The 12,328-nt window shown below is 52.3% G+C and overlaps 2 protein-coding genes across 2 annotated transcripts in view; one reads left to right on the top strand and one right to left on the bottom strand.

Moving 5' to 3' along the window:
• Positions 1–2,946, top strand: part of LOC101948933 (olfactory receptor 1B1) — an 11,227-nt gene extending 8,281 nt beyond the window's left edge. The window contains exon 2 of the mRNA XM_065570989.1: positions 2,786–2,946. Within this exon, the coding sequence (XP_065427061.1) occupies positions 2,786–2,946 (161 nt within the window). The remainder of the gene's footprint in view (positions 1–2,785) is intronic.
• A 176-nt stretch (positions 2,947–3,122) lies between these two features.
• On the bottom strand, positions 3,123–4,079 carry LOC135976231 (olfactory receptor 1f45-like). Its single transcript, XM_065570990.1, has one exon. The coding sequence runs from the start codon at positions 4,077–4,079 to the stop codon at positions 3,123–3,125; it is 957 nt and encodes a 318-aa protein (XP_065427062.1).
• Between the last annotated feature and the right edge of the window lie 8,249 nt (positions 4,080–12,328).

Here is a 12,328-nt window from a genome sequence, read left to right on the forward strand (position 1 = left end):
TGGGTGTGGACCGAGTAAATTCAGAGTAAGGGCTGAGTAAACCCTGGGTGTGGACTGAGAACATTCAGAGTAAGGGCTGAGTAAACCCTGCATGTGGACCGAGTAAATTCAGGGTAAGGGCTGAAAAAACTCTCATGGCCTGTTGTAGACTACAAAGTTAGGTCGCCCTAACTGCATTGCTCAGGACTGTGAAAAAATTCAGACTTGTGTGTCGTAGTTAAGCCTATCTAAGCCCCAGTGTAGACACTGCTAAGTTGATGGAAAAATTTTTCCGTCAACGTAGCTATCACCTCTTGGAGAGGTGGATTTACTACAGCAACAGAAGAACCTCTTCTGATGCAGTAGTAAGTGTCTACTCTACAGCTTTCTAGAGTAGCCATACCCGTCATATGGCCTGAGTAAATCCTGTGTAAACCTTGAGTAAGGCCATGTCTACACTACTGGTGCTGCAGATGTGTTGCTATCGCTCCATAGTGTAGATGCTTCATAGTGACAGAAGAGGTTTTTCTGCTGATGTAGTTAGTCCAGGCGGTACTTGGTTTGACGAAAGTATTGTTCCGTCAACCTAGCCGCGTCTACACCTGGGCTTAGGTTGGCTTAACTACGGGGGTGTGAAATTTTCATGCCCCTGAGCGACAGCCCTAGGTCAATCTAGTTTTCAAGTGTAGACCAGGCCTAAGAGTAAGGACCAAATAAACCCTTAACGTGGTTCGAGTAAAATCAAAGGAAGGATTGAGTAAGCTCTGAGGATGGATGGTTTAGAATCAGAGTGACAACTAAGGCCTGGTCTACACCTAAAACTTAGGTCGACCTAGCTACGTCACTCGAGGGTGTGAAAAGTTCATACCCTGAGAGAGGTAGTTAACACACCACGAAGTCAACGGAAGAAATTCCTTCGACCTAGCTACTGCCTCTTGGAGAGGTAGGTTTGGAAAGGTAGAGCGTCTATGCTACAGAGGTGTAGCTGCAGCACTTCTAGTGTAGACACAGCTGAAGTAAACCCTGAGTAGGGACTGAGGAGCCATGTCTAACCTACCACGTTTTGCAGCATCGTTCTGCCGGCCGAACACCAGTGTAGCTCCAGAGATTTCAAGGCCAGAAGAGACTTTTGTGATCATCTTCTGACCTGCAGTGTAACACAGAGCAGAGAACTTCCCCCAAAATAATTCCTAGAGCAGATCTGCTAGAGAAACAGCCCATCCGGATTGAAAAAATGGCCAGTGATGGAGAATCATCCACACCCATTGGGAAATTGTCCCGATGGTTCATTTCCCTTCCCGTTAAAAATTTACGTCTTATCTCCCGTCTGAATTCGTCTAGCTTCAACTTCTAGCCATTGGATCGGGTTAGACCTTCCCCTGCTGGAACGAAGAGCCCGTTATCAAATATTTGTCCCCCACATCGGTCTTTATAGACTGGGATCCAGTCACCCCTTCACCTTCTCTTTGTTCAGCTAAATAGACCGAGCTCCTGGAGTCTCTCGCTCTCGGGCAGGGTTTCTAACCCGTTAATCATTCTCGTGGCTCTTCTCTGACCCTCCCCGACTGATCAACCACCTTCCTGAACTGTGGCCACCAGAACTGGATGCAAGATCCCAGCACCAGCTGCACCAGGGCCATATCCAGAGGCCAAATTGCCTCTCTGCTCCGACTCCAGATTCCCCTATTTACACATCCCAGGATGGCATTAGCTCTTTCAGCCCCAGTGTCACATTGGGAGCTCCCGTTTGGCTGATTTCCCCCCATCCTGAATCATTTTCAGGGTCCCAGCTTCCCAGGAGAGAGTCCCCCACCAATGTTCCTGTCAACATAGCTAATGTTGCTTGGGAAGTGGTGGCATATATTGGCAGAAAAACTCACTGGGGTGATGCTAGTGATGCCAGCAAAGCATTTACTGCATAGACAAGCCCTGACTAGGGCCAGAATAAACTCTCAGAAAGGGTTGAGGAAAAACAGAGTAACAGCTGAGTAAGGAGAGAGCAAACCTCTGAGTAAGGGACGAGTAAAGTCAGAACAAGTTGAGTGAAGGCCGGTGAAACTCTGAGTAAGCACAGAGTAAACCCTGGAGTGAATTCTCAATGGCCACTGAGTAAGCACAGAGTAAACCTGGAGTGAATTCTCAGTGACCACTGAGTAAGCACAGAGTAAACCTGGAGTGAATTCTCAGTGACCACTGAGTAAGCACAGAGTAAACCTGGAGTGAATTCTCAATGACCTCTGAGTAAGCATAGAGTAAACCTGGAGTGAATTCTCAACGATCACTGAGTAAGCACAGAGTAAACCTGGAGTGAATTCTCAACGACCTCTGAGTAAGCACAGAGTAAACCTGGAGTGAATTCTCAGTGACCACTGAGTAAGCACAGAGTAAACCTGGAGTGAATTCTCAATGACCTCTGAGTAAGCACAGAGTAAACCTGGAGTGAATTCTCAACAACCACTGAGTAAGCACAGAGTAAACCTGGAGTGAATTCTCAACGACCTCTGAGTAAGCACAGAGTAAACCTGGAGTGAATTCTCAACGACCTCTGAGGAAGGATTGAGTAACGCCTGAGTAAGTTGGGTAGGATGTAGCACCACCTCAGTGGTCGTTGAAAGCCACTGGACAGGTCTGAGTGTAACATCCATGTATCCACAATATATATTAAATTTAATGTACTATACTCCAGCAGAGACCGGAGATTTCTGTCGGTAGGACAGCGCTTGTAATGACAACCGAGGGGGCGACCAAAGACTTGGTCCACAGACCGGAGATCAGTGGACCTCAGAGAAACCAACCCGTGCGATAGTTTACGATCAGGAGTTTTGGCCGCAGGCTGTAACGGCGCCGGCCCCGACTTCGGGGAGTGGCAAGAAAGAGGCAGAGAGATTTGATGTCGTGCCAAAGTTGAAACGAAAACGTATCGACACGCTCACGGCGAACCGCGACGCGGCGAGCTCCCGGAATTGAATTGGGGACATGGCCTCTCAAGAGACACGCCACTACCCACAGGGACACACTCCCTCAAGGGATATGCCCCTTAGGGACACGCCCCCTCATTCCCCACAGGGACACGCCCCTCAACCCTGCAGAGACCCGCCTCCTCCCCTATCCCAGCCCTAGCCCTCCCCCCTTGCCCTTCGGCCCTACCTCTCCTGACCCCAGCCCCACCACGCCCCCCTTAGCCTGTCTAGGCCCTGGCGCAGGGCGGCCTTTATGTCCTGGTTGCGCAGACTGTAGATGAAGGGGTTGAGCGTGGGGGTGACCACGGTGTACATGACCGTGGCCAGCTTGTCCCTGTCCCCGGAGTAGCTGGAGAGGGGCCGGAAGTAGACGCTGATGGCCGTGCCATAGAAGAGCCCCACCACGGCCAGGTGGGCACCGCAGGTCTGGAAGGCCTTGCCGCGCCTCTCGGGCACCCGGAGCACGGCCCAGAGGATGCGGGCGTAGGAGAGGACGATGAGGAGGAAGGGCCCGATGATGAGGACGCCCCCCTCCAAGAAGCTGAGTAGCTCGTTGAGCCGCTTCCGGGAGCAGGCCAAGGCCAGCAAGGGCTGGAAGTCGCAGAAGAAATGCGGGAGGCGGGTGCGGCCGCAGAAGGAGAGCCGGGACATCAGCAGGGTGTGCAGCAGGGAGTGGATATGGGCCAGCATCCAGGAAGAGCCCACCAGCGCCTGGCGCCGCAGAGGGCTCATAAGGACGGCGTAGCGCAGGGGCCGGCAGATGGCCAGGTAGCGGTCCAAAGCCATGACACCCAGCAGAAAGTTCTCGGTGATGGCGAAGGCCACAAAGAAGTACATCTGCACCAGGCACCCGGTGTACGGGATGCCCTGGTGCCGGGCACGCAGGTTGGCTAGCATCTTGGGCATGGTGGTGGAGGTGAAGCAGACGTCCACCAGCGAGAGGTGGCTGAGGAAGAAATACATGGGGGAGCCGCGCAGGCGGGGGTCGGAGCGGGTCAGCAGCAGGATCAGTAGGTTGCCCAGTAGGTTGAGGAGGTACATGCAGAGGAAGAGGGAGAAGAGGAGCTGCTCCTGGCCGGGGTGGCTGGAAAGCCCCAGCAGGAGGAAGTGAGGGTGGACGCTGCCGTTGGTGCTGTCCATGGGCCTGAGTGGGGAAAGAGATGGGGATACGGCTGAGAGTTTGGGTGATGGATGAAAGGAGATCCATCCATTTGTCTAGCCAGCCACCCATCTGTTCATCCATCCATCCATCCACTAATCTATACACAAATCCCTCCATCCATCTGTCCACTAATCACCCCATCCATCCATCCATCCATGGATCACCCTGTCCGTCCATCAATCTATCTATTCACCCATCCACTGTTCACACTACCTATCCATCCATCCACTCTTCACACTACCAATCCGTCCATCCATCTATTCACCCATCCACTCTTCACACTACGCATCTGTCCATCCATCCATCCATCCATCCACCCACTCTTCACACTACCCATCTGTCCATCCATCCATCCACCCATTCATGGATCACCCTGTCCGTCCATCAATCTATCTATTCACCCATCCACTGTTCACACTACCTATCCATCCATCCACTCTTCACACTACCCATCTGTCCATCCAGCTATTCACTCATCACTCTTCACACTACCCATCCGTCCATCCATCTATTCACCCATCCACTCTTCACACTACGCATCTGTCCATCCATCCATCCATCCACCCATCCATCCACTCTTCACACTGCCCATCTGTCCATCCATCCACTCTTCACACTATCCATCCATCCATCCATCCATCCATCCATCCATCCACTAATCACGCCATCCATCCATCCATCCATCCATCCATCCATCCATCCATCCATCCAGTAATCACGCCATCCATCCATCCATCCATCCATCCATCCATCCATCCATCCACTAATCGTCCCATCCAGCCATCCATTAAATGTAGACATTTCTAAATCAGCAGGTCCAGATAACTTCCAACCCAGAGTTTTAAAAGAGGCAACTGAGGCGTTCCCTGGGCCGTTCATGCTGATTTTTAATAAGTCTTGGCACGTTCGGGAAATTCCAGGGGACTGGAAGAAAGCCAGTGTTGTGCCAATCTGTAAAAAAGGCAAATGGGGTGACCCGGGTAATTGTAGGTCTGTAAGTTGGACATTGATCCAGGGCAGGATAGTTGAGCAACCGATACCGGACTCGATTAATAAAGAATTAAAGGAGGGTGATGTAACTAATGCCAGTCAACATGGGCTTCTGAATAATAGAGCTTGTCAGACTAACGCAGTCTCTTTTGTGATGAGATTACAGGTTTGGTTGCTAAAGGTAATAGTGTGATAGCATCGATGTAGAGCTTTGTAAGGTGTTTGACCTGGTACCGCATGACGTTTAGATTAAAAAACTAGAAGGATATAAAGTTAACTTGCTCGGCCTCCATTAAATGGCTTGTAACTGGCTAACTGGTAGATGTATCTGTCAACGGAGACTCCTCATCGGGCGAGTGGCTTTCCAGGGGAGCCTGCAGGGACTGTGGCTTGTCCCGACGCGAGTTAACATCTTGATCAGTGAGCTGGAGGAAAGCAAAATCCTCCTGGATGAAGTTTGAAGATGACACAATGTAATGGGAAGGAGGACGGCTCAGTGATACAGAGCTACCTAGATCACTTGGTAAACTGGGTGCATGCAAAGAATATGGCGACATGTAAATGGAACAAGGTCGGCCGTCTCTCTCCTGGGAAGCAGCAACTCAGAAAGAGCATTGGGAGGGTGTGGGGGGGATAATCAGCTGAACGCACAAGCTCCCACTGGCAGCCAATTCCCCCCTCCCCCCCAGCACCTCCCGCCCGCCTGATGCCCTGCACCAGATCAGCGCCTCCCCTTCCCTCCCTCCCAGCGCCTACCACCCGCCTGATGCCCTGCACCAGATCAGCGCCTCCCCTTCCCTCCCTCCCAGCGCCTACCGCCTGCTCCAATCAGCTGTTTTGTGGCATGCAGGAGGCTCTGGGAGGCAGTGGGAGGAGTGGGGGTGGGGCACGCTGGGGGAAGGGGGTGGAACTGGGTGAGAAGACGTGGGGCAGGGGTGGGGGCTTGAGGGAAGGGATGGGGTGAGGGCAGGGCCTGGGTTGGAGCGGAGGGTTGAGCACCCCCCGGTCCCGGAAGAACCCGGTGCCTATGTAAACAGGAGAATTTTGAGTAGGTGCCGAGAAGTGATTTGAGCTCTCGATTTGGCCCTGGTGCGACCGCTGCTGGGATCCTGATTCCGGTTCTGATGCCCACAGTTCCAGAAGGACCTTGATAAATCGGAGAGGGCTCAGAGCAGAGCCCCAGAAATGCTGACGTGATTAGCAAACCTGCCTTCGAGTGAGAAACGCCAGGAGTTCGGTCTAGTTAGTGCAGCAGAGACGGTGAAGGGGTGACTTGCTCCCAGGCTAGAAGTACCAACGTGGGGAGCAAATATTTACGAATGGGCCAGGCAGTCCAGCGCGGGAACGGGGAACCCCGTCCTGTGGCTGGAAGGGGAAGCTGGACAAGCGGAGAATGGAAATAAATCATGAATTGTGAAGAGTGAGGGTAACTTTCCCCAGCGGCTTCGCCATCACTGGCCATTTGGAAATCAAGATGGGATGTTTTTCTCAAAGCTCTGCCCTGGGAATTACGGTGGGGACGGGCTCTGGCCTGGGCTGTACAGGTGGCAGACTAGGTGCGCACAACGGTCCCCTCTGGTCGTGGAATCTAGGAAATTAGGAATCCATTCCCCCCATTCCTCCCCTAATCTACAAACAAACCATCCATCTCTCCATCCCTCCATCCATCTAAATACTACATCCAGCCAGCAAGCCAGCCAGCCATCCCTCCATCCATCTAAATACTCCATCTATCCCTCCCTCCATCCATCCATCTAAATACTCCATCCCTCCATCCATCCAGCCATCCCTCCATCCATCTAAATACTCCATCCCTCCATCCATCCATCTATATACTCCATCCATCCCTCCATCCATACATCCATCCATTTAAATACTCCATCCATCCTTCCATACATACATACATCTAAATATTCCATCCCTCCATCCCTCCATCCATCTATATACTCCATCCATCCCTCCATCCATCTATATACTCCATCCATCCCTCCATCCCTCCATCCATCTAAATACTCCATCCATCCCTCCCTCCCTCCATCCATCCATCTAAATACTCCATCCCTCCAGCCAGGCAGCCATCCCTCCATCCATCTAAATACTCCATCCATCCCTCCATCCATCTATATACTCCATCCATCCCTCCATCCATACATCCATCCATTTAAATACTCCATCCATCCTTCCATACATACATACATCTAAATACTCCATCCCTCCATCCCTCCAGCCAGCCAGCCATCCCTCCATCCATCTATATACTCCATCCATCCCTCCATCCCTCCATCCCTCCATCCATCTAAATACTCCATCCATCCCTCCCTCCCTCCATCCATCCATCTAAATACTCCATCCCTCCAGCCAGGCAGCCATCCCTCCATCCATCTAAATACTCCATCCATGCCTCCATCCATCCCTCCATCCAGCCATCTAGCCATCTAATTACTACATCCATCCATCCAGCCATCCCTCCATCCATCTAAATACTCCAGCCAGCCAGCCATCTAAATACTACATCCATCCATCCATCCCTCCATCCATCCATTCCTCCATCCATTCCGCCATCTAGCCATCTAAATATTACATCCATCCATCCATCTAAATACTCCATCCATCCAACCAGCCAGCCATCTAGCCATCTAAATATTACATCCATTCATCCATCCATCTAAATACTCCATCCATCCACACACTTACACACCCAGCCCTCCATCCATCCATCCATCTAGCCATCTAAATACCCCATCCATCCCTTCAGTGAGTGATAGAGACTGAGATCAGGGCCCTGTCGCGCCGGGTGCTGCCCAGACACACAGAGAGAGACAATCCCTCCTTCAAAGCACTGACAATCCAATTCGACATTGGGTGGCGCGGGGAAAAGAGGCACAAAGAGCAGAAGTGGGTTTGCTTAGGTCACACAGCAGGTCAGTGACAGAGCTGGGGAGAGAACCCAGGAGTCCTGACTCCCAGCCCTCCCCCCACTACTGGCAGCACGAGCCTAACAATGTGACCAAGCGGGGGCGGGGGGGTGACATCTCCGATGACTCAGTGTCCACGGCTGGGGGCTGGGTCCTGGTTCCCCAAGCCTAGGGGGCTGGCGTGGGGTTGGCTCAGCCGGTTGGAGCTGTGGGGAACCGACGGTTGGCTCCAGGCTGGTTCCCTGTCACACTAACTTGGAATCGTCTGGAGATGAGATTCCAAGTCCCGTTGCTCCAGGGGACGGCGCTGATGTCCGGGACTTAGACGTCTGTGAGGCCTTTGACTTGGTCCCGTGATTAAAAAAACCTAGAAGGATATGAAATGAACACCCCCCCCACACACACACCCCGTTCAATGGGTTTAAAAACTGGCTAACTGATAGATCTCAAAATGTGACTGTCGACAGGAATCATTGTCGCATGGGCGTTTCCAGCAGGCAGGTCTCGGCCCAGGGATGCTGGAAAAGTTTTGAGGGTCATGGGGGACAATCAGCCGAACGGGAGATCACAGAGCTAATGCCATCCTGGGAGGTATAACTGGGAGAATTGCGAGTCGGAGCAGAGAGATTTGACCTCTGGCTTTGGCCCTGGTGCGACCGCTGCTGGGATCCTGCCTCCGTTTCCGGTGGCCACCTTTCAAGACGGATGTTGATCAGTCGGGGAGGGGTCAGAGAAGAGCCATGAGGATGATTAAAGGGTTAGAAACCGGCCTGAGCACGAGAGACGCTGTTGAGCTGAACAAAGAGACGGCGAAGAGGTGACTGGATCCCACCTGTACATACCGACGTGGGGAACAACGATTTAATAGTGACCGCTGAGCCCGATCCAACCGGCTGAAAGTTACATCTGGACACGTTCAGACGGGACGTAAGGCATCAATCATTAGCAGTGAGTGGCACGAGCCCTTGGGAGAATTTCACCCGGCGCGGTGGGTTCTCCATCACTGGCTGTTTTTCAGTCGAGCTGGGCTAGTTTTCTCCGGGAGATTGTGGGGGACATTCTCTGGCCGGTGTGAACCCTGAAATCTGCTAAAGGGGACTCTCTCTCTCTCTCTTTCTCTCTCCCAGGGGCCTGTACTGGGACCAGCGCTGGTCTACATACTCATAAATGATCTGGAAAAAGGGGTAGACAGGGAGGTGGCAAAATGTGCAGATGACACAAAACTACTCAAGATAGTTCAGTCCCAGGCAGACTGCGAAGAGCTACAAAGGGATCTCACCAAACTGGGTGACTGGGCAACAAAATGACAGATTAAATGCAATGTTGATAAATGCAAAGTAATGCACATTGGAAAACAGAATCCCAACTCTACGTATACAGTGATGGGGTCTAAATTAACTGTTACCACTCGAGAAAGATCTTGGCGTCGTTGTGGAGAGTTCTGTGAAAACATCCACTCAATGTGCAGCGGCCGTGAAAAAAGCACACAGAATGGTGGGAGTCATTAAGAAAGGGATCGATAATAAGACAGAAAATATCATATTTGCCTCTATATCAATCCATGGTACGCCCACACCGTGAATACTGCGTGCAGATGTGGTCGCCCCATCTCAGAAAAGATAGATTGGAATTGGAAAAGGTTCAGAAAAGGGCAACAAAAATGACTAGGGGTCTGGAACGGCTTCCGTATGAGGAGAGATTAATAAGACTGGGACTTTTCAGCTTGGAAAAGAGATGACTAAGGGGAGATATGATTGAGGTCTATAAAATCATGACTGGGGTGGAGAAAGTAAATCAGGATGTGTTATTTACTCCTTCTCAGAACACAAGAACTAGGGGCCACCACATGAAATTAAGAGGCAGCCGGTTTAAAACAAAGAAAAGGAAGTATTTCTTCACACAACGCACAGTCAACCTGTGGAACTCCTTGCCAGAGGATGTTGGGAAGGCCCAGACCATAACAGGGTTCAAAAAAGAACTAAATCAGTTCAAGGAGGATAGGTCCATCAATGGCTATTAGCCAGGCTGGGCAGGGATGGTGGCCCCAGCCTCTGTTTGTCAGAAGCTGGGAATGGTCGACAGGGATGGATCACTTGATGATTCCCTGTTCTGTTCATTCCCTCTGGGGCACCTGGCATTAGCCACTGTGGGAAGACAGGACTCTGGGCTGGATGGACCTTTGCTCTGACCCAGTCTGGCCGTTCTTATGTTCTTATGGCTTGGGGCCAGTTGGTCTCCGGATTCTCAGCCAGGAGCCCCTCCCCGGAGTCACGCAGAAGGACAGAGAGAGACAGGCCGACGCCAGGATGCCAGTGATCGGGGCCCTTGGCTGGGATGCTGATGGCCTGTTTTCCGATCTCCCCAGCCATCGCTCCTGAACCGGGGTCTCTGCTCAGGTTCGAACCACCTCCTGGGGTGGTGCCCTCCCCCACGGACTGTCTACAGGGTTGTGACGTGGTGGGAACGGTTTGTAATAGCATTGGGTTGTTGCTGCCTCGGTTTCCCTCTGAGTGTTGCGTTGCTGGCCAGCGGACGAAGGGGGGGAAGGGTTAAGTCTGCCCCGGGTTGGTGCGGGAGCCAGGAGCGGGGGCTGGGCAGAGGCTGGGATGGACGACGAGGACCAAGAGACACGGGGGGGGGATGTCACTGCAAATCCTGGGGTGCCTGCGTCCCTGAAGGGGGGGTACCCAGCTCTACCAGGGGAGCTGCTGGGGTGAAGCAGGAGGCCCGGAGCCCGGGGGCTCAGTCTCCGAGGCAGGGAGGCCGCGGGGCCGACCCTGAAGGCGGAGTGGGCCCCATGTGGGGGACTGGCACCTCGCTGGGGGTTCGGCCGAGAGGCTGTGGAGTTGGAGCATCTGGCCTGGGGACGGGGGGGCTCGGGCTGGCCAGGGTGTGGGGCTGCCAATGGGGGTCAGGTCAGCAGCTGAGCCGAGGTCTGGAAAAATGCCAGGAGCAGCTCAGTGTTGGACTCTGGCAACCTGTCCCGGGCTCTTGGTGTGGGGGGGGGGGGAGTGGGGTCTAGTGGTTAGAGCAGGGGGGGGCTGGGAGCCAGGACTCCTGGGTTCTCTCCCTGGCTCTGGGAGGGGAGAGGGGTCTAGTGGTTAGAGCAGGGGGGGCTGGGAGCCAGGACTCCTGGGTTCTCTCCCCAGCTCTGAGAGGGGAGTGGGGTCTAGTGGTTAGAGTGGGGGGGGGCTGGGAGCCAAGATTCCTGGGCTCACAAATCTAAGTGATTTGGCAACAAAACGGCAAATGAAATTTAATGTGGATAAATGTAAAGTAATGCACCTTGCAAAAAAATAACCCCAACTCTACATACAATATGATGGGGGCTAATTTAGCTACAACGAATCAGGAAAAAGATCTTGGCGTCATCGTGGATAGTTCTCTGAAGACGTCCACGCAGTGTGCAGCGGCGGTCAAAAAAGCAAACAGGACGTTAGGAATCATTAAAAAAGGGATAGAGAGTAAGATGGAGAATATCTTATTGCCCTTATATAAATCCATGGTACACCCACATCTTGAATACTGCATACAGATGTGTGGTTTCCTCATCTCAAAAAAGATATACTGGCACTAGAAAAGGTTCAGAGAAAGGCAACTAAAATGATCAGGGGGTTGGAAGGGGTCCCATATGAGGAGAGATTAAAGAGACTAGGACTTCTCAGCTTGGAAAAGAGGAGACTAAGGGGGGATATGATAGAGGTCTATAAAATCATGAGTGATGTGGAGAAAGTGACTAAGGAAAAGTTATTTACTTGTTCCCATAATATAAGAACTAGGGGTCACCAAATGAAATTAATGGGTGGCAGGTTTCAAACAAATAAAAGGAAGTTCTTTTTCACACAACGCACAGTCCACCTGTGGAACTCCTTGCCTGAGGAGGTTATGAAGACTAGGACTATAACAGGGTTTAAAAGAGAACTGGATAAATTCATGGTGGTTAAGTCCATTAATGGCTATTAGCCAGGCTGGGTAAGGAATGGTGTCCCCAGCCTCTGTTTGTCAGAGGATGGAGATGGACGGCAGGAGAGAGATCACTTGATCATTACCTGTTAAGTTCACTCCCTCTGGGGCATCTGGCATTGGCCACTGTCGGCAGACAGGATACTGGGCTGGATGGACCTTTGGTCTGACCCAGTCTGGCCGTTCTTATGTTCTTATGGCTCTCTGCTCAGCTCTGGGAGGGGAGGGGGGTCTGGCGGTTAGAGCAGGGGGGGCTGGGAACCAGGACTCTTGAGTTCTCTCCCCAGCTCTGGGAGGGGAGTGGGGTCTAGTGGTTAGAGCGGGGGAAGGCCGGGAGTCAATGTCATAGTGGAGTGACT

Source organism: Chrysemys picta, chromosome 17 (genome assembly GCF_011386835.1).
Source record: "Chrysemys picta bellii isolate R12L10 chromosome 17, ASM1138683v2, whole genome shotgun sequence".
NCBI lineage: Eukaryota > Metazoa > Chordata > Testudines > Emydidae > Chrysemys > Chrysemys picta.